General features: G+C 43.3%; 1 protein-coding gene across 1 annotated transcript in view; it reads left to right on the top strand.

Moving 5' to 3' along the window:
• CLNK (cytokine dependent hematopoietic cell linker) overlaps positions 1-20,793 on the top strand; it is a 90,324-nt gene extending 69,531 nt beyond the window's left edge. The window contains exons 11-15 of the mRNA XM_066574796.1: positions 11,226-11,345; positions 13,809-13,916; positions 18,249-18,326; positions 19,583-19,738; positions 20,641-20,793. Of these exons, the coding sequence (XP_066430893.1) occupies positions 11,226-11,345; positions 13,809-13,916; positions 18,249-18,326; positions 19,583-19,738; positions 20,641-20,793 (615 nt within the window). The remainder of the gene's footprint in view (positions 1-11,225; positions 11,346-13,808; positions 13,917-18,248; positions 18,327-19,582; positions 19,739-20,640) is intronic.
• Positions 20,794-23,535: the final 2,742 nt, after the last annotated feature.

Raw genomic sequence — 23,535 nt, forward strand, 5'->3', positions numbered from 1 at the left:
AGTCTCATAATGGTTCAGAGTTCTTAATTAAGAAAAGGGAATAAGCTACTGCCAGAAACTTCTGGCAGTAGCTTACTCCGTTTAATATAAAAAGAACAACAAGACCCTAAATTGCTTCTTTGATATAAAAATATCTAAAAAAATTATTCCTTATGGGTGTTAAGCAGGTTTTTCTATTATAAAGGTGGGTAGTGTTGGAAATCATGGTCCTGGGTATGAGTCTTCTTGAAGGGCCACTCTGGCAAAAACACATTTCTCCCATACTTGTCTCCCTCAGTTAATTGCCTGGCACACTCTGGATATCTCTTCTGTGTATTGTAGCCACTTCCATGCAGTGCAGCCCCCTATCTGATGTTTATGAGACACCATCTTATTTCTGAAGTTTTTCATTTCACTGTCATATTAATCCCATGATGGATCAGCACATGAGCGGCTGATAACTGCATAATCTCTGCTGCAAGGAAAACACTAACACTACATTCTGTATTCACCTAAATAAGCTACTGACCATAAGCATACAGTTAGGGGAATGAGCTGTGATCTCCTCTATTATAAGTGTGTGACAGGGACTGTGTGATTATCATCAGTAAGGCAATCGTGCGAGATTTGTACATTGTGAGACGCACAAATCTCATACGAATATAAATCCCAAGAGCATCATGCACAAGAGTGATTCTTTCCTGCATTGCACCTAACCGCGAAGCGGGAAACAAATTGTGGCAAGTTCTATCTTTCGGTGTGCCCTTGCATCGCATCTCCCATTGTTTTCAAAGGGGCCAGCAGCAACGCACCATGTGCTAGGTGCATGCGTTGCAATGTGAGGATCTCTACTTTCCCTAAATGATGCAAGGGGGTTTTTCTATAAAAGGTGTGATTGTGGGCCGTGATTCATGGCCCAATATTGCACTCGTCCATGTGAAGTTAGCCTAACTGTGATAGAAGTGTCTGTGTTCCCTGTGGTACACTCTATGTAATAGCATCCCTGGAAATGGAACAAATAAACCTAAGTGAATCTAAGCTGGTCACACCTGAGATCACATGACAAGACAATATTAGCCCACTTATATATCTTGGGGGACTAGCAACAGAATGAAAAAACATTTCCCCGAAGTGCCCTTTAAGCATTACCAAGTTTATTAATATGGCACATAACGGAGCAGGTTATGAACAGCAAAGGCAAATCGTCAAATCATTTTGATATTAGAGTTTTATGTATTTTTCATATGTGAGAACAAATGTGTACCAGACCTCTGGTTGCTACAATGTTCTTAATTAGTTCAATTATCACATAATAAGCTTCTCTATTTCCCTGGAACCATCTTCTGCTAAAAATAATAAAAGTGTCACTATGGTATATATGAGATACTGACGCAAATATGACTAAATATTATAATAATATCCATTTTAGAATATTCCTGGCAGATGCATAAATGCTTGTCTAGAAGCACATTAGCTGGTGAAAAACAAGCTGTTGTAGATAATTGCTTTTAGGCTATATGCCAAAAAAGTGATTTTTTTTTTTAAGCTTCTGAACTATAGAGATAAGGATGCTCCTCCTACAGGGTAGATAATTGAGTTATTTAACATCAGGCCAGGAACAGTATCATGCACATTTGAAGCAATGTATACCTTGTACTAGCCAAGATGGCTAAGCAAAAACATAATGGCTGAACCTAACAGGTCCGGATTCCAGCACAGTGACCAGGTGATTTGCATTGTTACCTTGCAGCATTGGAGTCCTGGCTTCAAATCTGTCCAAAGGCAACTTGTGCATGGAGTTTGTATGTTCTGTTCTTTCTGTGTTTCAATGGGTACCTTCGCAGAAATATACTGAGAGCTTAATTGAGCTCCCATGAAATGGACCTTAGTGTTTGTTTGAAGTGGGAAACTAGATTGTGAGCCTAATTTGGAGACCAGGACTGTTATAATTGGTGCCAATCTCTGTATAATGATGAAGAATATGTCAGTGCCGGTGGTTTAATTATAGGAGATGCAGGGTATGCGGTTGCACCCGGACCCAGGAGCCGTAGGGGGCCCATAAGGCCTCCCTTCTCCATATAGAGAGCCCAATACTATGAATAAAGCATTATAGTTTGGGGTCCTGTTACAGGTATTGCATGGGGGCCCAGAGGCTTCAAGTTACACCTCTGGTCAGCGCTATATATTTAACAGCAATAATAGAAAATTCCTTCACAGTTAAGACTGACTAAAATAAATAATTTTATTATAGAATGCTAAAAAACATACCACTCTAGGGCACACTTGACATAGAACAAAAACAAAACCAACAACGGGTAGCCTACTAGATGGGTTGGTGGCCAAATTAGATTGTAATATTGGCGACCAACTCACATATACTCCAAACAAGGTTACTGTGGGGCTGTGCACTAATGCCCCCAGTGGCCAAATAGTGTAAATAGCTCTCCCTAAATTAATAGGCTCAATATGGATGTTAGTGGCCTATTATGTACCAGGAATATTTGTCAAGGGGACAGTGGGGAATTCACAAAGCCACCTCCTAATAGTGTGGTACTGGAATTAGCGGGAGCGTGTAAGACCTAGTAAATAAAGATGTACAAGGGTCCTATTTGTTATTACACTAAATGTAAGTTCGGGTTTGGTTCCCTTTATAGGATTGATTCTCCTATTTACTTTGTATGTGAATTAGGGTTTCATTCCCTTTTATACAATAAATTATTCGACAAGTTTCCCCGTGAATGCCACGGATCATCAGGAAGTGAGTATTTCAGGAACGCACCAAAAGAAGCATAAAATGCTACCCATGAGAGGCAGATCGTGTGGTCAGTGGTATAAGCATGCAGCTTAACGATGATAAACTGACCATACAATAGGGGAGCATATAGGGTAGAGGGTTAATATTAGAGATGAGCGAACGTACTCGTCCGAGCTTGATATTCGTGCGAATATTAGGGTGTTCGGCATGCTCGTTACGCGTAACGAGTACCACGCGGTGTTCCGGTTACTTTCAGTTTCCTCTCTGAGACGTTAGCGCGCTTTTCTGGCCAATTGAAAGACAGGGAAGGCATTACAACTTCCCCCTGTGACGTTCAAGCCCTATACCACCCCCCTGCTGTGAGTGGCTGGGGAGATCTGATGTCACCCGAGTATAAAAGTCGGCCCCTCCTGCGGCTCGCCACACATGCCTTGTGAGTTAGCTGAGGGACAGTGCTGTTCTATTGGAGTTGCTGTAGGGAGAGTGTTTGTAGTGAGTGTAGGCTTCAAGAACCCCAACGGTCCTTCTTAGGGCCACATCTACGTGTGTGCAGGCTGCTGTTAGCAGTGGAGAAATTTTTTTTTCTTCTCAAAATCGGCAGTGCAGAGCATTGCACCCGGCATTAGGGACAGAAGTGGTGCTTAGGCAGGGAGAGTGTTAGGAGTGAGAGTGTAGCCTTCAAGAACCTCAACGGTCCTTTCTAGGGCCACATTTAACTGTGTGGAGTACTGTGCAGGCTGCTGTTAGCTGTGTTGCTTTTTTTTTTTTTTTCTCAAAATCGGCGGTGCAGAGCGTTGCACCCTGCATTGATACTACAGGCACAGAATTGTGTAGGCAGGGCCACAACACAGTTATTAGTCATTGAATAGGCACAGTGGGCCTTTCCTTTAAAACAAAAGGGAAAATAGTATATTTGCCCTGCCTCTGTCAGTCCTAAGGGCTCTGTGTACGTGTGTGCTGCGTGGAGAACGTAAAAAAATCAGACGCAACCAGCTACGGTTGAGTGCAGCCTTGCGCCAATTTCTTTCCTGCCTGGGAAATACCTGCTCTGCCACAGTTAATAACTCTGCAACAGTAAAGTTCTGTGACACTTTTGCAGGGCCGCAACACAGTTATATTAGTCATTGAATAGGCACAGTGGGCCTTTCCTTTTAAACAAAAGGGAAAAAATTATATTTGCCCTGCCTCTGACAGCCGTCAGGGCTCTGGGTACGTGTGTGCTGCGTGGAGAACGTAAAAAAATCAGACGCAACCAGCTACGGTTGAGTGCAGCCTTGCGCCAATTTCTTTCCTGCCTGGGAAATACCTGCTCTGCCACAGTTAATAACTCTGCAACAGTAAAGTTCTGTGACACTTTTGCAGGGCCGCAACACAGTTATATTAGTCATTGAATAGGCACAGTGGGCCTTTCCTTTTAAACAAAAGGGAAAAAATTATATTTGCCCTGCCTCTGACAGCCGTCAGGGCTCTGGGTACGTGTGTGCTGCGTGGAGAACGTAAAAAAATCAGACGCAACCAGCTACGGTTGAGTGCAGCCTTGCGCCAATTTCTTTCCTGCCTGGGAAATACCTGCTCTGCCACAGTTAATAACTCTGCAACAGTAAAGTTCTGTGACACTTTTGCAGGGCCGCAACACAGTTATATTAGTCATTGAATAGGCACAGTGGGCCTTTCCTTTTAAACAAAAGGGAAAAAATTATATTTGCCCTGCCTCTGACAGCCGTCAGGGCTCTGGGTACGTGTGTGCTGCGTGGAGAACGTAAAAAAATCAGACGCAACCAGTTACGGTTGAGTGCAGCCTTGCGCCAATTTCTTTCCTGCCTGGGAAATACCTGCTCTGCCACAGTTAATAACTCTGCAACAGTAAAGTTCTGTGACACTTTTGCAGGGCCGCAACACAGTTATATTAGTCATTGAATAGGCACAGTGGGCCTTTCCTTTTAAACAAAAGGGAAAAAATTATATTTGCCCTGCCTCTGACAGCCGTCAGGGCTCTGGGTACGTGTGTGCTGCGTGGAGAACGTAAAAAAATCAGACGCAACCAGTTACGGTTGAGTGCAGCCTTGCGCCAATTTCTTTCCTGCCTGGGAAATACCTGCTCTGCCACAGTTAATAACTCTGCAACAGTAAAGTTCTGTGACACTTTTGCAGGGCCGCAACACAGTTATTAAACTTAGTAGTATTCATTGAATACACGCAGTGTGGCTTGTCCTTTGAAAAAGAAGGGAAAAAATTGTATTTTGGCTGCTGGCTTGCGCCACTTTTCCTGCCTGGGAAATCAAATCACTGGTAATACACCATGCTGAGGGGTAGGGGTAGGCCTATAGGACGTGGACGCGGGCGAGGACGCGGAGGCCCAAGTCAGGGTGTGGGCACAGGCCGAGCCAGTGTGGTGGCCAGGGGTAGAGGCAGGGCCAGACCGAATAATCCACCAACTGTTTCCCAAAGCGCCCCCTCGCGCCATGCCACCCTGCACAGGTCAAGGTGCTCTACGGTGTGGCAGTTTTTCACAGAGACGCCTGTGGTGTGCAACCTTTGTCGCGCCAAGATCAGCTGGGGAGGCACCACCAACAGCATGCGCAGGCATATGATGGCCAAGCACCCCACAAGGTGGGACGATGCCCGTTCACCGCCTCCGGTTTGCACCACTGCCTCTCCCCCTGTGCCCCAACCTGCCACTGAGATCCAACCCCCCTCTGAGGACACAGGCACGAGTGTCTACCGGCCTGCACCCACACTCTCACCTCCGCTGTCCTCGGCCCCATCCAGCAATGTCTCTCAGCGTAGCGTCCAGACGTCGCTAGCGCCACTGTTTGAGCGCAAGCGCAAGTACGACGCCGCGCACCCGCACGCTCAAGCGTTAAACGTGTACATTGCAAAATTGATCAGCCTAGAGATGCTGCCGTATAGGCTTGTGGAAACAGAGGCTTTCAAAAGCATGATGGCGGCGGCGGCCCCGCGCTACTCGGTTCCCAGTCGCCACTACTTTTCCCGATGTGCCGTCCCAGGCCTGCACGACCACGTCTCCCGCAACATTGTACGCGCCCTCACCAATGCGGTTACTGCCAAGGTCCACTTAACAACAGACACGTGGACAAGCACAGGCGGGCAGGGCCACTATATCTCCCTGATGGCACATTGGGTGAATTTAGTGGAGGCTGGGACAGAGTCAGAGCCTGGGACAGCTCACGTCCTACCCACCCCCAGAATTGCGGGCCACAGCTCGGTGGTGGTATCTGCGGCGGTGTATGCTTCCTCCACTAAAGCACCTTCCTCCTCCTCCTCCTCCAACGCAACCTCTGTCTCGCAATCAAGATGTGTCAGCTGCACGTCGCCAGCAGTCGGTGTAACGCGGCGTGGCAGCACATCGGTGGGCAAGCGTCAGCAGGCCGTGCTGAAACTTCTCAGCTTAGGAGAGAAGAGGCACACGGCACACGAACTGCTGCAGGGTCTGACAGAGCAGACCGACCGCTGGCTTGCGCCGCTGAGCCTCCAACCGGGCATGATCGTGTGTGACAACGGCCGTAAGCTGGTGGCGGCTCTGCAGCTCGGCAGCCTCACGCACGTGCCATGCCTGGCCCATGTCTTTAATTTGGTGGTTCAGCGCTTTCTGAAAAGCTACCCCCACTTGTCATACCTGCTCGGAAAGGTGCGCCAGCTCTGCGCACATTTCCGCAAATCCCACACGCACGCTGCCACCCTGCGGACACTGCAACATCGGTTTAATCTGCCAGTGCACCGACTGCTGTGCGACGTGCCCACACAGTGGAACTCTACGCTCCACATGTTGGCCAGACTCTATGAGCAGCGTACAGCTATAGTGGAATACCAACTCCAACTTGCGCGGCGCAGTGTGAGTCAGCCTCCTCAATTATTTACAGAAGAGTGGCCCTGGTTGGCAGCCATCTGCCAGGTCCTTGGAAAATTTGAGGAGTCTACCCAGGTGGTGAGTGGCGATGCTGCAATCATTAGCGTCACCATTCCTCTGCTATGCATCTTGAGAAGTTCCCTGCAAAGCATAAAGGCAGACGCTTTGCACTCGGAAACAGAGCCGGGGGAAGACAGTATGTCGCTGGATAGTCAGAGCACCCTCCTGTCTATATCTCAGCGCGTTCAGGAGGAGGAGGAGGAGCATGAGGAGGATGAGGAGGAGGGGGAAGAGACAGCTTGGCCCACTGCTGACGGTACCCATGCTGCTTGCCTGTCATCATTTCAGCGTGTATGGCCTTAGGAGGAGGAGGAGGAGGATCCTGAAAGTGATCTTCCTAGTGAGGACAGCCATGTGTTGCGTACAGGTACCCTGGCACACATGGCTGACTTCATGTTAGGATGCCTTTCTCGTGACCCTCGCGTTACACGCATTCTGGCCACTACGGATTACTGGGTGTACACACTGCTCGACCCACGGTATAAGGAGAGCCTTTGCACTCTCATTCCCGAAGAGGAAAGGGGTTCGAGAATGATGCTATACCACAGGGCGCTGGTGGACAAACTGATGGTAAACTTCCCATCCGACAGCGCTAGTGGCAGAAGGCGCATTTCCGAGGGCCAGGCAGCATGTACAGCGCAGGAAGGGGAACATTCTCCAAGGCCTTTGCCAGCTTTATGGCTCCCCAGCAAGACTGTATCACCGCTCCCCAGTCACGGCTGAGTCGGCGGGAGCACTGTAAAAGGATGGTGAGGGAGTACGTAGCCGATCGCACGACCGTCCTCCGTGACGCCTCTGCCCCCTACAACTACTGGGTGTCGAAGCTGGACACGTGGCCTGAACTCGCGCTGTATGCCCTGGAGGTGCTTGCTTGTCCTGCGGCTAGCGTCTTGTCAGAGAGTGTGTTTAGTGTGGCTGGGGGAATCATCACGGATAAGCGTACTCACCTGTCAACCGACAGTGCCGACAGGCTTACACTCATCAAGATGAACAAAGCCTGGATTTCCCCAGACTTCTCTTCTGCACCAGCGGACAGCAGCGATACCTAAGCAATACGTAGGCTGCACCCGCGGATGGAAGCATCGTTCTCTCTCACCATCCAAAACGGGGACATTTCTGCTTCATCAATCTGTGTATAATATTCCTCCTCCTCCTCCTCCTGCTCCTCCTCCTGAAACCTCACGTAATCACGCCGAACGGGCAATTTTTCTTAGGGCCACAAGGCTCAGTCATATAATTTTTCTAAACAATTTTTATACGTTTCAATGCTCTTAAAAGCGTTGGAACTTTAACTTGAACCAATTTTTCGTTAAACTGGGCTGCCTCCAGGCCTAGTTACCACTTAAGCCACATTAACCAAAGCGATTAATAGGTTTCACCTGCCATCTTGGTTGGGCATGGGCAATTTTTCTGAGGTACATTAGTACTGTTGGTACACCAATTTTTGTGGGCCCTCGCCTACAGTGTAATCCAATTAATTTTTTGCCCACCTGCATTACAGCTGACGTTACATCAGCTGTGTTGGGCACTGCAATGGGATATATTTATGTACCGCCGGTGGGTTCCAGGGAGCCACCCATGCCGTGGGTCCACACGGAGTTGTAACTACATGTGTCCACTTCTAAAGAGCCCCAGTCTGACTGGGGCATGCAGTGTGGGCCGAAGCCCACTTGCATTAAACATGACATTACCTCAGCTGTGATGGGCAATGCAATGGGATATATTTATGTACCACCGGTGGCTTCCTGGCACCCACCCATGCTGTGGGTCCACAGGGAATTATAAATGCATCTGTTTCCACTTGTAAAGAACCCCAGTCTGACTGGGGCATGCAGTGTGGGCCGAAGCCCACCTGCATTAAGCACGACATTACTACCTCAGCTGTGTTGGGCAATGCAATGGGATATTTTTGTGTATCGCCGGTGGGTTCCAGGGAGCCACCCATGCTGTCGGTCGACAGGGACTTCACAATAGGGAGTTGTACCTGCCTGTGTCTATGAATTAAAAAGCCCGGTCTGACTGGGGCATGCAGAGACACCTTGACAGAATGAATAGTGTGTGGCACATAGGTTCCCCATTGCTATGCCCACGTGTGCAGCTCCTGATGGCGGTGGCACAGGATTCTATTTCTCATTGCTTCTGTACAGCATTGTGGGCTATCGCCCCGCCCCTTTTAAAGAGGGTTGCTGCCTAGCCGTGCCAACCCTCTGCAGTGTGTGCCTGCTTTTCCTCTGGCAGATGCACTTCTAAATAGACATGAGGGCTGTGTAGCATGAGGGCAGCTGAAGGCTGCGCAGGGACACTTTGGTGTGGACTGTGGGGGGAGGGGGGGTGGTTGGGCAGCATGTAACCCAGAAGAAGTGGCAGTGGAGTGTCATGCAGGCAGTGATTGTGCTTTGTTGGAGGTAGTGTGGTGCTTAGCAAAGGTATGCCATGCTAATGAGGGCTTTTCAGAAGTAAAAGTTGTTGGGGGGGGGGGGCACTCTTGCCGCTATTGTGGCTTAATAGTGGGACCTGTGAACTTGAGATGCAGCCCAACATGTAGCCCCTCGCCTGCCCTATCCGTTGCTGTGTCGTTCCCATCACTTTCTTGAATTGCCCAGATTTTCACACAAGGAAACCTTAGCGAGCATCGGCGAAATACAAAAATGCTCGGGTCGCCCATTGACTTCAATGGGGTTCGTTACTCGAAACGAACCCTCGAGCATCGCGAAAAGTTCGTCCCGAGTAACGAGCACCCGAGCATTTTGGTGCTCGCTCATCTCTAGTTAATATATACCATAGAGGGAGTATACTATGTCAGCCCAGTATTGTATAACACAAGCACATGGGTGCATAAGTGTCAGGCTGTGCATACTATTATGGAGGGCTATTGGGTGGATTCACCAGGGTTTTGTATCCCCTGCTCAATCAGAAAAAATATATATGTCTCTGGGGTTCTTAAGCGACACAAGAAATTGGAGCTATGTCGCTCGTCGTAGATCTTTTTGACAGGGCAGTAGCCCCTGGATATGCTCGCAAACGATGTGGGAAAGTGACGCCTTAATATCCCACAAATAGTTGGAGCAATAACCCACAGAGAGACTCATAGGGGGTGTAGTCGTCAGGAGCCTAATTGCATATAGCGTAGATATGCTGCTCGCAAGAGTGCTAGCACCCACTCTAGAGGTAAAGCGTTCTATAGCTACTATTTGAGTTAAGCCATTGCTATAAGACCCCCCATACCCTCTCTTGCCCAGCTCAAGATGAAAATAACAAAGTGCTCATAGCCCTGATGGTGGACATAGAGCAATAATAGAAAATTAGACTGATGGTGGGCAGGCATACTAAACAGATGCCATAATTCAATAACCAGGAATCCATTTCTATTGTCTCAGTTAGGCAAGTTATAGAGTGGGTACAGAGTATTAGCAGGACAAGGAATATGACAAGGAGAGATGGTGGAACCAGATTTGCTAATTTTATCTAAAGCAAGAAGTACTTAGAATAATCTTAGCAATTCAATGTTAACAAAATGTTGAATTCTTAGTACAATTTTAAATGTATTGTGTATAGGTTCAATGCAAAGCTATAACAATACAGTTCAACTTTACCTATTGACTGCTTTAGGTTTAAAGAAAAAGATCTCTATAGTTAGAGATATGCTCATGGCAAGGAAACAAGAATTATCGGAGTTTGAGTGAGGCATGAGTGTGGGTGCCAGATAGATGCGACATTCAATTTCCAAAGTTTAGCAGGCATTTAACATTCTTTAATCTGATCCACAGTGTCACATGTGCACCCGGAATATATCATAGAAAGCATTACCAACCACAGTAAACTGTGCAGTGGCAGCCCACGGATGCTTAATGACTATGATTGGTGGTATCTGTCTATTATTGTCTGTACAAACAAACAAGCAATTTTGGTAGAAATCACATCCCCATTCAATGCAGGAGGCCCCACACGCATATCTCGCAGGTCAGTGTCAGGTTCTTTAGCTTCTATTGGACATGGGAGCAGAAGAACTACCAAAGTGCTGGTGTGCGGTACACTGGAGTGCTGGTGTAGGGTGCATTCTCATGGCATGGGTTGGGTCCACTGGTTCACCTAAAATCATCATTGGCCATTGCCTGGTACATTTCATTGCTTGGTGACCATTTGCAGCCCTTTATTTGCCCCCACAATGATTGGATATTCCAGCAGGATAATGCACCATGCCATTAGCCAGAATTGCTTTGAGAAGCTTTTTGGAGAGTTCCTACAAATGGTGTGGTCTGCACATTCACCAAACATGAGCCCAATCGAGCATTTATGGGATGTATTGGAGGTGTCCATTGGCATGCAAGATCCTGCACTTAGAAATACCATAGAGCTGTAGTTGGCTATCTAGATAGCATGGTTCAATATCCATCCAGACATCTTGAAAGTTCTATAAAACTATTTATGGTTTCAAATGAAAGATAAGAAGAAAATTATTTTTTGTCTGCTGTAATAAAGATACAAATGCCACAGTATGAAAATAAAATTAAAAGTTAGCTTTAGTTAAAATGGTCTCATTTGCATTATTTATTATTTCATTAGAAAACAGAAGCAAGACACATTCAATGTCTCAGTATACAAAGATGTCAGGACAGCGGGGAGGACCTAAGTCTTGGAGAACGGCTTCAGCTACAAAGCCTTGATGATAAAACTCCTGACATGGTAAGTTACCTTCATTGTTGATTCCAGTTATATTAAGATAATTCATAATTTATACATTTGGATATACAGTAGATATCACTAATAATCTACAGAGTTAAAGAGTTTAAATTGCTTAGTCTGGAAAAGAAGGACAGATAGAAATGTTTATTTATGTTAACAGTTTAAATACAATTCAGAAGGGAAGAAACCGATGACCAGAACAAGGGGAGAGAATCGGAGATTAGTTGGGGGGAAGACTAGAAGAAATGTCAAAAAATATTATTTAACTGAAAGAGTAGTAGATTTTTGGAACAATTTCTAGGACAGGTTTGAAAGATCAATAGTAAATTAATGTAAGCATGCCTGGGATAAGCATATATCTATCCTAAGAGAGACATAACGAGGAAATATAAGGGCAGACTAGATGGACCATGCTGAATTACCTCTGTCTTAGTTCTGTTTAACTACTGAAAGTATTTGCTACCAATATGCAGAATTCTGTGAATATTAACCCCTTAATGACATGGCCTATTTTGGGCTTAAGGACGCAACAATTTTTGGCGGATTTTCTTCTCCGTTTATCAAAAGCCATAACTTTTTTACTTTTCCGTCGACGCAGCCGTATAAGAGCTTGTTTTTTGCGTGGCGAACTGTAGTTTTTATCGGCGTCATTTTTGGGTACATTAACTATATTGTAAAACTTTTATTTTTTTTATGATAGCAGGGGGAGAAAACGCATCAATTCTGCCATAGATTTTTATTTTTTTTTACAGCGTTACTCATGCAGCATAAATGAGACATTCTATTTTTTCTGCGGGTTGGTACAGTTACAACAATACCAAAATTCTTACTTTTTTAAAAATAATTTCCACTTTTCTGCAATAAAAACCCTTTTTTTGGAAATCTTTATTTTTCTAAATCGCTGCATTCAAAGTCCTGTAACTTTTTTATTTTTCTATGTACGGAGCTCTATGAGGGCTTATTATTTGCGAGACGAGCTGTAGTTTTTACTGGTACCATTTTGGGGTACATACGGCTTTTTTGATCACTTTTATTGCATTTTTTAGTGAGGCAAAATGCTAAAAATTAGCATTTTGCCTCAGTTTTTTAGCAGTTTTTTTTTGCGTTTATTTCTGTGCACAGTCAAAAGCATGTGCATCTTATTGTATGCGTTGTTACGGACGCGACAATACCAAGTATGTGGGGTTTTATTTTTTTTTATGCTAAGTCTGAGAAAAAGCATAAAAAATTTTTTTTTTTACATTTTTTTATTCATTTTTTTAATCTTTGTTTTTTTTGCACTGTTTGTGTCCCCCTGGGGGACTTTGACCACTGCCCTGATGATCGCTGTCATAAGGCATGGCAGAGCCTTATCACTTATACAGCGATCATAGGCATAGGCAATACAGGACGCCAGTGTCTGGCATCCTGTTATCATGGCGACAGGCCGGGCTCACACGATTACATGGCGAGAGCCGGCCGGAGACACAGAGGGAGTCCGCTCCCTCTGTGAACTCTTTCCCTGCCGCAATCTACTTAGATCGCGGCAGGGAAGGGGTTAACAGCGGGGGGCACATCTCCGATGCCCCCCCCCCCCCCCCCCCGGTGTTGCAGCGGGACGCCAGCTGTGACTGACAGCTGGCTCCCGCTGCGGGATCACGTATGATCCCGCGCTATCTCCAGGACGTAAGTTTACGTCCTGTTGCGGGAAGTACCCTACTGCCAGGACGTAAACTTACGCCCTGTAGCGGGAAGGGGTTAAGGCTGGGTTCACATGGGGCAGAATTGCATAAAAATTCCGCCGGTAATTTTTATCCTGGGATAAAGCAGCCCGTAGACGAGATTAGCAAAAATCTCGTTCACGCACTGCAGAGAAGCCGTTGCGGTCAAGCAGTGATGAAACTGACATGCCGCGTGGAATTTAAAGCCGCGGTATGTCAATTTTATCACCGTCTCTGCTGCGGGATCTCTCCTCTCTATGGGGAGAGATGGTCGCAGCGAACTGCAGGTGGTGAAGCCACTTTAAAACCCACGCCGAACTGCACAAGCTTTGAAGCTGCATTTCTGCTGCAAAAATCTCGTGGTATTTCCGTGCAGTCATTCCGTGAGATTTACACCCCGTGTAAACCCATCCTAAAGGTATATTCACACGGCTGACTTTTGCAGCAGATGTGATGTAGGATCCATGTGGAATCCATGCCAATTCTGCACCACAACTGCAGCAAATCCACATCCCATTACGTTCAAAGAGAATCCGGACCGGATTTTTCCACGTGCAAAAAACTAAAAAGTGACATGTCACTTCTTGATGTAGAATATGTATCAGGAATTCTGCACACATATTGGCCCTTTTAAAAGCTCAGCTGCAGATTTCTGCCACAGGTTCTAGAGGCAGAATCCATACAGGAAAATCTGTGTTCCAATTTTGCCATGTGAACATATACTTAAGCTCCTACTACACAGACTGTTCTCTTGATCTTGCAGCTGCATTCTCGCTCAGATGTCGCACTACAGTCTACAGTGACGAAGAAGAACCCTCTCAGCAGCAGCAGGGAGAAAAGGAGAACTAAAGAGACATTACAGGCTACAATGGTGAGAGGGGCTAGGAAGAAATAATTGCCTCAGTGTAGGAGAGACCGATATCAAACATAGCGGCGTGGAGAGTGTGTAATATATGCCACAATGGAGTTGCTGTGAGGAGACAGAAATCCCATAACAGGGGGGGAGTGTTGCAGACAAATTCGGAATCGGCTAAAATTTGGAATTCTCCTGAAGAGCTATGCGGAAATGTGAGACATCAGCTCAACAATATCAAGATCACAGAGAAAATTCCTATTGAGTGCGGGTTGCACTGAGGTATTGTAGAAAGGTTGGTGGGATTTAGAGAGGGTGAGAGAGAGGTGAGAAGGCGGAGTAGAGTTAGTTTTTTGTGCATGTGTCTAAATATTTTTTTTTTGGTTGGGGATGCGGGAAATAATGTTTTGGTTTTTTTTTTTACATATAATTATGCTTAATTGCATTGTTTGGGTGGGGTAGTGATGTTTTATGTTTATTATGGTTATGCATGTATAAATTTGCAGAAATTAAGGGTAATTGTATTCAAAGATTTACCTTCAATAAAAAGTATTGATTTAACAGGTAACAGTCCAGAATTAAAGCATTGCAAAAAGAAATGTAAAGATTTCACAGAAATTAACACCTAAAAGCAAGAAAAAAAATTACATTCTTCACAATACAGCAAATTCTAAAGATTCACAGAATATGAGGCAAATCCTAAGAGCATTTGTATTTATAAAACTTGCTGTCCTGTGCATTCAGTTCTCTAGAATAGCATACAGTCTGGACAAACATCAAGGCGGAGGAGAACTAGATGGTATCCATCTGATACAAAAGTGCTATCATTGAATATGCTGAATACATAAGTGAAGATTATAAAATTCTATTCACACAAAAAGTACCCTAAAATACATGAATCTTCTAGTAAAAGTACTGAACTCTAAAAAAAAACTTAAGTGTAACTCACCCTGATACATAATTTTTTGTCTGTTTTTTCGCCTTATTAGTCCATAGCCCAAAGTTTTTTAGTGTATATATCAATACAGATTCATGTATTTTAAGGTACTTTTTCTGTGAACGGGCTTTATATATTTTTTCAGTTCCCTCTGCCCCAGTGAAAGATTATAAAACTGACACCATTTGTTTACTTAAGACAGCACCACTATTGTAAAAAGAGTTTGAGGGCAGTTAGTTCAAGATTTCTTGGCCTTTCATAAATTCATCAAATCTCAAATTGTCCTATATATCACCATGTCTAACCTAGATTTTATCCACTTGGCATTGGAAACACAAACGTGATTCTGAGCCACTTGTTTTAACTCCTTAGAGACTAGGCCTGTTTGCACCTTAATGAGGAGGTGAAATTTTAGAAATCTGACGTGTCAATTTAACATACAATAACTCCGCAAATTCTGGAACTGTTTTTCGCCAAATATTATATGACAACTCCACTGTGGAACACCACACACACACACACACACACACACACCCCAATAAATGCTCTGGCATCGAGAAGGAGAAGATTCCGACACATTCTTCCCTGCTTCTACTTTCGCACCACGTGGTGCGGGATCAGGGGCAGGGAAGCTGCTGCAGTTTTCAGCGGAATCAAGAGGAGAACACTTGTATCTTTTCTTAAGTATGGCATAACATATCAATGGCAAAATGTCACATGTCTTACTGGACGAGGAAAGTAATTGGACAAAATGAGAATTGGTCAAGAGAAATTGGACAGTGTCATAGTGGACAAGGACAAAATCTAGAGGTCTAGCCTACCATCAGGGTTACAGGCTAGACCTCATCTTTATTATTTTTGGTTTATCTTTATTAATTTTGGTATTATTGACTTTAGATAGGAAGCTAGGGTTACCGCTTCCGTGCTAATTAGTGAGGGTATCTAGCCTAGTAATTTACAGGGCTCTTTTTTTGCTATGAGCGAGGGTTTCAGCCCAGCAATTTAAGAGGCTCCTTTTAAACGCATAGCAGTGCATTGTGCTCTGCCTTCAGCGTAACATCTTAATTGAGCCACCCATATAGGGCAATGCTACTGCTCCCTAGAATTTAAGGGACAGACTTCACTATCGATCTAAGTTTATTTAGGATCAGGGCTGATAGGTCTCCCTCCTTGCCTACCATTGGAGGCTGATAGATATCTCTCTTACCACTACCCTCTGAAATAATTTGCAATTAACAAAGCTACGTTTCCTGATGAGCTGTATCAACCACAGCAAAACGCGTTGAACCACATACCGTCACATTGCGGCATTATATTTAATCAAGACGCAATACTTATGCATTGATCGGGGTGATTGCTAAACTTGTCTATTTGAAATTTTCCCTCTTGGGGGTATATCTGGGTTTCTCTCTCTTCCCACTTTATGATAATCTTTCTAGCAAGTTCTAAAGTCTTGTTGTCATAATCTTTTGGGGGCACGAATTGTAGGGGCACTTTGCTTAGCATATTATTGGGCGACCATAAGCATTCTCGGCCCCCAACTGTTCCTCACTATCACCCTACACTTAGCAATATTATGCTTACTGTATGGGGATACATTCTGTGTATGTCTGAGCTCAATATAATTTTAATAAATTGTTAATAAATAGAGATGAGCAAGCATACTCATCCGAGCTTGATGCTCGTTTGAGTATTAGGGTGCTCGAGATGCTCGTTACTCGAGACGAGCACCACGCGGTTCTCGTCTCGATTAAATGAGCACTGACCATTGAATTCAATGGAGCCGGCAATACATCCGGCTCAATTGAAAGCAATGGGTTACCGGCGAGCGCGGGATGAATTTTCGGGAAGGGCTTAAAAATATAAGCTCTTCCCTGAAAATCATCTAAAACTGTGTAAAAATAAAAAAAATATATATACTCACCTTGTCCCGGCAGACGGAGTTCAGCCGCGACCGGCCGGCAGTTCTCCTTAACTGCAGTGCGTAGTATTCAGCAGCCGGGGATTTAAAATCCCCGCCTGCTGAATGAGCTGCCTCTGATTGGTCACAGCCTCACCAATCAGAGGCAGCTCTCACTCACCCATTCATGAATGGGTGAGTGAGTGCTGCCTCTGATTGGCTCAGCGCAGGGACCAATCAGGGGCAGCTCTCAGCTGAATGACAGTTTTGGATGATTTTCAGGGAAGGGCTTATATTGTTAAGCCCTTCCCGAAAATTCATCCCGCGCTCGCCGGCAACCCATTGCTTTCAATGGAGCCGGCTGTATTGCCGACTCCATTTAATTCAATGGGCTAAGAGCATTCTTCTCTGCCACAGCTGTTAAAGCTGTGGCAGAGGAGAACGATCTTTATGCTGACAGTGCGGGGGGGGGGGGGGGTCTCACTCTTTCCACTATTGTGGCTTAATAGTGAGACCTGGGAGCCCGAAATGCAGCCCTGCATGTTGCTCCTCGCCTGCCCTATCCATTTCTGTGTTTTTACATGACTTTGGTGATTTGCTAAGATTTTCACAAATGAAAACCTTAGCGGAGCACCAGTCATATACAAAAATGCTCGAGTCGCCCATTGACTTCAATGAGGTTCGTTACTCGAAACGAACTCTCGAGCATCACTGAAAGTTCGACTCGAGTAACGAGCACTCGAGCATTTTGGTGCTCGCTCACCTCTATTAATAAAGTTTATTTCTTTTAGTATAGCTACATCTACTCTGTGAAAGGTTCTAAAAGTTTGTAGACTGTCGTCTGCATCTGTGACTAGATATTCTAAGAGTAAATCATAAGAAAACCAGGTGGAGCCATAACAACTATGTAACAGCGAAGACTACAAACAGGAGCATTATTTAGAATGATTCCAATTGAATTTTATGTTTTGCCGATATAACAGAAAGTTGTAATAATTTCAAGACAACCCTCTCATAAAACATGCCATATAAACATTAAAAAAAACTATAAATAATTTTTAAACAATAGGGTGTGTTGCTACATAGTCAGCACTGATTGGACAGGACCAGACTGTATATAACTGCACCCTATTGACAAGAGGAATGGTAACACACAGTTGTCAATTTATTCATACATTTCAAGTAGGAATAACAGAGGAACTGCATAAAGCAGAGTTATAAGAAAAGGTGTTCCAGAATTGTTATTTTATATGAAATAGAAGGGTTTACTTAAAGAGAAATCTCTGGAGACAGGTAATTTTCTGACAATTCCCCTTTAAGTAACTTCAGGCTGGTGCTCATTTCATATACATATTAGCACACCTTTTCATTTTTCATTTGTTCCTGAACAGTTATAATAATCTAGGATACTGCAAAAGTGCATTATAAATATAAATTATAATCACATTATATTTTTTTAATCTAATTAGAAAAAGGAAAGGTCTCCATATTAAAAATATTTTCCCTTTTCCAGTTGCCAGGAAATTCTACATGGTACCTAAATGGATACGATCGCTGTACAGCAGAAAAGGTTTTGCATCAAGAGAACAAAGTATGTGTGTTTTAACTTAGTTCTATTTTCTATTATGATATAAAATGAATCAGTTTTCATGAAGACTTTTTACTGCATGTCTTTTTTTATCAAATCAAACATTAGGGCGCAGCTATAGCCAACCTACAGACAGTGCGTAATAGAACATTACAAATGCCAATGTCATGCCAACGTAAATGTATTAATATTGGATTGTATTATTACTGTATACATAAGTTTCAGGTTCTTAGCACGCATATTGATCAAATTGCGAGAGCCCATCTGCCACAACCAAGGGACCCAATCAAATGGGACCTTATTCTTACAAACTACTGCTCTTGGGCCATAACCCAAGTAAACAGACCAGAAGGATCCAGCTCCATTTCTAATTAAAAGGACATAGGGGAAGAAGTGCACATCCAAAATGAATAAAGCCACATTTGCAAGTGCACAATGTGAATTTTTTTCCCAAAAAGCCCAGTTATAGCAACTTGCAGATCAGCATTTCTGCAGATAATATACAAAAACTTTTAGTTATCAATTTTTGTTATACAAAAGCGTTGGCTATGATTAGAAAAAAATGATGTGCGTTTTTCCTAGAAACTCCACTTCTTCTCCATGGGCTTTTTCTGATATTACAGCTAATTCATCTCATATGTTATTGCTGTCAGTAAGAGAAAAACTTATAATGTCACCAATTACTTGACATTGACCGAATAGTTTGGAAATATTGGCTACTTTGTGGAATCTTTATAAAAAGCACCATCCTTTATGGCTTTATTTCTAGCACATTAACAATTAAAGGGTGGGAAGCAGCCGAAGGACCACAAGTCTCATTTCTCCTAAGCGATGTGTAAAAGGTTGGATTCTGTTACCAAACTGACATGGTGACATAAGAACTATTCTTTTTTTTTTTTACTATGATATGATATGATATATGATAACATAAGATAGATAGGTCATCATGGGACTGATAAAATATATGTTATGTTGCTGGGAAGTTATAGCTTATTGGCCAAACTCAACCTGTTGTCTATGAAGCTGCCAACAAATGTAGCACTTCATGGACCCAATCTATGATGTTCAAACTCTGTAATCATTAGGCAACACCTTTTAAATATACTACATTCAACCACTTAAGATAATAGGATCATTCAAATGAGAACATATAGTGAATTTACTACTGAAGCACAGTGAAGACAGTTAAAATCAAATTATAGTGGTAAAAATATTTTTCCCATAATGGTAGGCGTTAAAGATCCCATTTGTAATTACAGGATGGAATGTTCCTGGTGCGGGACAACACTCACAGAACATCTCATGAACCCTACGTTTTATCTGTCTATTATCAAAATAAAGTTTATCACATCAAGATACGTTATCTTGAAGACACTCAGCAGTATGCTTTGGGTACAGGACGCAGAGGAACCTATGTAAGCAGAAATTCTCAAAGGGTCTCAATTCTGGTTTTGTCGCCATTCCTCCACAAGGGTACTGTAATTGGGCAACACTGTAAAATCTGTAACAGAGCTCCCCCACCTACCATATATAACTATACTCCTGATTGTTATATTGTAGGTACTTGATATTCAATGCACCCTTTTTTTCTTCATAATGTAAAATATAGAACAGTTCTGAACATTTTTTGAATACATTATCTTTTTGTTACATTTATTGATTACTAGTAGAGATGAGCGAGCGTACTCGCTAAAGGCAAATTACTTGAGCGAGTATTGCCATTTTCGAGTACATGCCCGCTCGTCGCAAAAGATTCGGGGGCTGGCGGGGGTGAGCGGTGAGTTGCAGGAGTGAGCATGGGGGAGCGGTGGGGAGAGAGAGAGAGATCTCCCACCCCCCCCCCCTCGTTCCTCCCCGCTCTCCCCCGCTGTTCCCCAAATCTTTTGAGGCGAGCGGGCATGTACTCGAAAATGGCAATACTCGCTCAGGTAATTTGCCTTAGCAAGTACGCTCGCTCATCTCTAATTACTAGTGCTGAAATAGAACTATAATTAGTTGACGATTTGTAATTTACTAACCAGCCTTTATTAAAAGAAAAGCAGACGAAAAAAAGATAAAAACATAAGTATTTATGTTATTACATTATAGTTCTTGTTTCTACAATTCATATTAGCCTTTCTTAATTAATAAACCCATATCAACTCCAAATTAAAATTAGATCCTACAAATCCTAAAAGGATAGGCGATCATCGCAGTCTAGAACATTAAAAAAATATATCTAATAAGAAAACTCTGATGTGATTAGCTTAAGAAGTAACGTGCTGTATTGTAATTTGTTTTCGCATAAAATCTCTAATTGTGCATTTTTGTTTTTTAGAAATATAACTCTGTGGAGGATATTATTACATTCCATAGAAATTCACCCCTACTTCTTCTTGATGGAAAATCTAACAGTCATTTTCAAGGACACCAATGTTTTCTGACCCATCCACCAATCATGACTGACAGAATGGCGTCACAATCTATTTGATACATTGCAATTTTAACCTGTTTACAGTACACTTTGACAATTTTCTGTTCGGATATTTAGTATATATATATATATATCTTTCCTTCATGGACCTGTACCCTTCCTGTCCTATTAAGTAAATTCTGTAACAATAGATACATAAAAGGGACTTGGAAGATGCACCAGAAATGCTTGTGACATAGAAGAGCTTAAGAAAATTCAGAAGCAGAGGGTTAGGTTATTTGAAGATTACATTCAGTGATATTTTGTACTCTAATAGCACAGCAAAACTTTATTTTGTCATATACTTTGAGAATGAAGAGCTTCATTACCCGATTAAGGGCCTTTTCTGCACTTACCTTATATTATGACCAATAGAAGTCTTGTTATCCCCTACTATTCATTTTATTGAAGATGCATATGGTTAAATACAGGACCAGTACCAAAAAAAGTTATCAATTTATGTGGCTCATTGGAGCTCTGTAGAAAGGGAATGGAATAATGAGCCTTGATAAATGTAATGAAGAAAATTAAGAAAATGAGTTACGTGTTTATTAGGCTAGGACTCTTGAGACTTTCCGTATGTAGACTTTTCTATATAGTTATTATTATGGTTGATTTTTGCAGAATCATATCAGATCAGCTTGAGCCTTTTTTTTTATGAAGAAGGTGAGAAGGTGGTGGAGTTTTTTCAAAAAATGTAGCTCAATTCTAGAGTCCTAGGTTCAAATCTGACCAAGGGCAACATCTTTATTGAGTTTTTCAAAGTCCATGTAAAGTTCCCTGATGAGGTTTGACTTTAGACCCTAGGACTGAAAGGCAACAGTGAGCTCCATTCATTAAAGAGGCACCACCTCTTAGGGACCTTCTGGAAGCCAAATTAGTGAAGCTGATTTTTACTCCCGTTGACTATAATGGGAATTGGGTCATCCCGATTGTGGTTGAAAAATCGGGCAACTCAATCCTGACCAGATTATTCCAATGATCGCTCATCACTAGTCATCATCACATAAAAGTGTCTTGTAAGTCATATGTATAAGCAATTTTCAAGCCTTTTTTCATATTCTTTGAAGTAAAAAGAGACACCATTCAAAAATCCCATGAAGCAACAATGTAGTTTTAATTAAGCAACAATTGAGCAACCATTATTTTTAATTACTACCTGATGGAATTGTTTTATAATGTTGTCTCAATACATAGTGATTTTTCATACAATATTATTTGATATGAATTTTTCTGTATTATTTTATGATTGTTATGGTGTGTAAATAGGTTTCTGGTGATTAGTGATTATTAAGATTGCTAAATCAAAACAGATTTTCCACACTATTTTTTTTTCTGTTAGATGGGACAATTGTTACCTACAGTATGAATAAGATGGTATAATTATTTTAAACAGTAGAAGTATTTACAAAGTGATTTTTTTTGTATTCTTAAAAAATTGCATCAAATATTGCAAATCCCAAAAATCTTAACAATTAAGGCAAGCTTTAGGCCAGTTTTTTTTTTTTTTTTTAAAACGAATTTTTATTGACATTTTGAATATAGACAAACAATGAATCATTAGTAAACAACGTCTCCTTAAATATAGAAACAGGTTACCTTAGAGTGCGAACATACGATAAAAGAGCAAGTAACCCTCTGAGAATTTTTCGAGACATTCTGCAACAGTAATAACGTGGCCTAGGCCACCGGGAGGCAAACATCCACCAATCAGGGCAACTACCCTATCAGGAATCCTCCCAAAACACAACCTAAACAACCTATAGACACACAAAGAAACAATTTGACAGCAACAATAGGGAACAAACAGAGGGAATGGAAGAAAGGTATGGGAACGGGGGGGAGGGGGGGGAGGGGGGGGGAAGGGGGAGCAGTCTCGCGCACAGACTACCTTTAAGTGAGATGTGGAACCAGCGAGTCAGAGCAACTTCAGGCTGCGGGCGCACCACCGGACAAGAAATTTTTGTGTGGAGAGATCGCAGTGACTAGGGCGTGGAACTCGTACTTCGAAACCGAGGAGGAGAGGAGGTGGAATAGACTCCGTTTTAGTCCGACTCAGTGGACGACCCCCCCTCGAGCAGTGTTGCTCTGATAGAGCGCCACGGGCTCCAAGTTTCCAGGAACCCCTCATGGGAGCCCCTGGAGTAACTGGATAATTCCTCCAGGTTCGAAAGGAGATCCACCCTGTCCCTCCACATCGCCAGAGAAGGGGGGGTTTTTTGATGCCATAAAAGGGGAATGAGCGCCTTAGCGACATCAAGCAGGAAAGCGACCAATTTGTGTTTCTGCGGGTGAAAGGCGGCTGACGGCTTCCACAGAATGACCACCTCAGGGGAAAGAACCAACCCCGGGGCGAGCTTACTCAGCACACACCCGACCTCCCTCCAGAAGGGCACCAGCACCGGGCACTCCCACCAAATGTGTAGGTATGAACCCGAAGCAGAGTCACACCTCCAGCAGGCATCTTGAGATGATAATTTATGATCTGAGAGCCATTGGGGAGTCCTATACCATCTTGATAGTAATTTGTAATGTGACTCCTAAGAGGTAACGCAGGGCGAAATGCCAAATGAGTTCTTGAGTATGACCCTCGTGTCGCTCTCTGAGAGGGAGATCCTGAGTTCCCTCTCCCAAGAAGTGATGAACACGGGTTTTGAATTACCCGTGGGAGAAATAAATTGCTTACGCATGAAAGCTAGTTTTCTCTTAGAAAAATTGCTATCATTCAGAGTTTTCTCAAAACTAGTTAATGGTCTGGTC

Source organism: Eleutherodactylus coqui, chromosome 7, assembly GCF_035609145.1.
Source record: "Eleutherodactylus coqui strain aEleCoq1 chromosome 7, aEleCoq1.hap1, whole genome shotgun sequence".
NCBI lineage: Eukaryota > Metazoa > Chordata > Amphibia > Anura > Eleutherodactylidae > Eleutherodactylus > Eleutherodactylus coqui.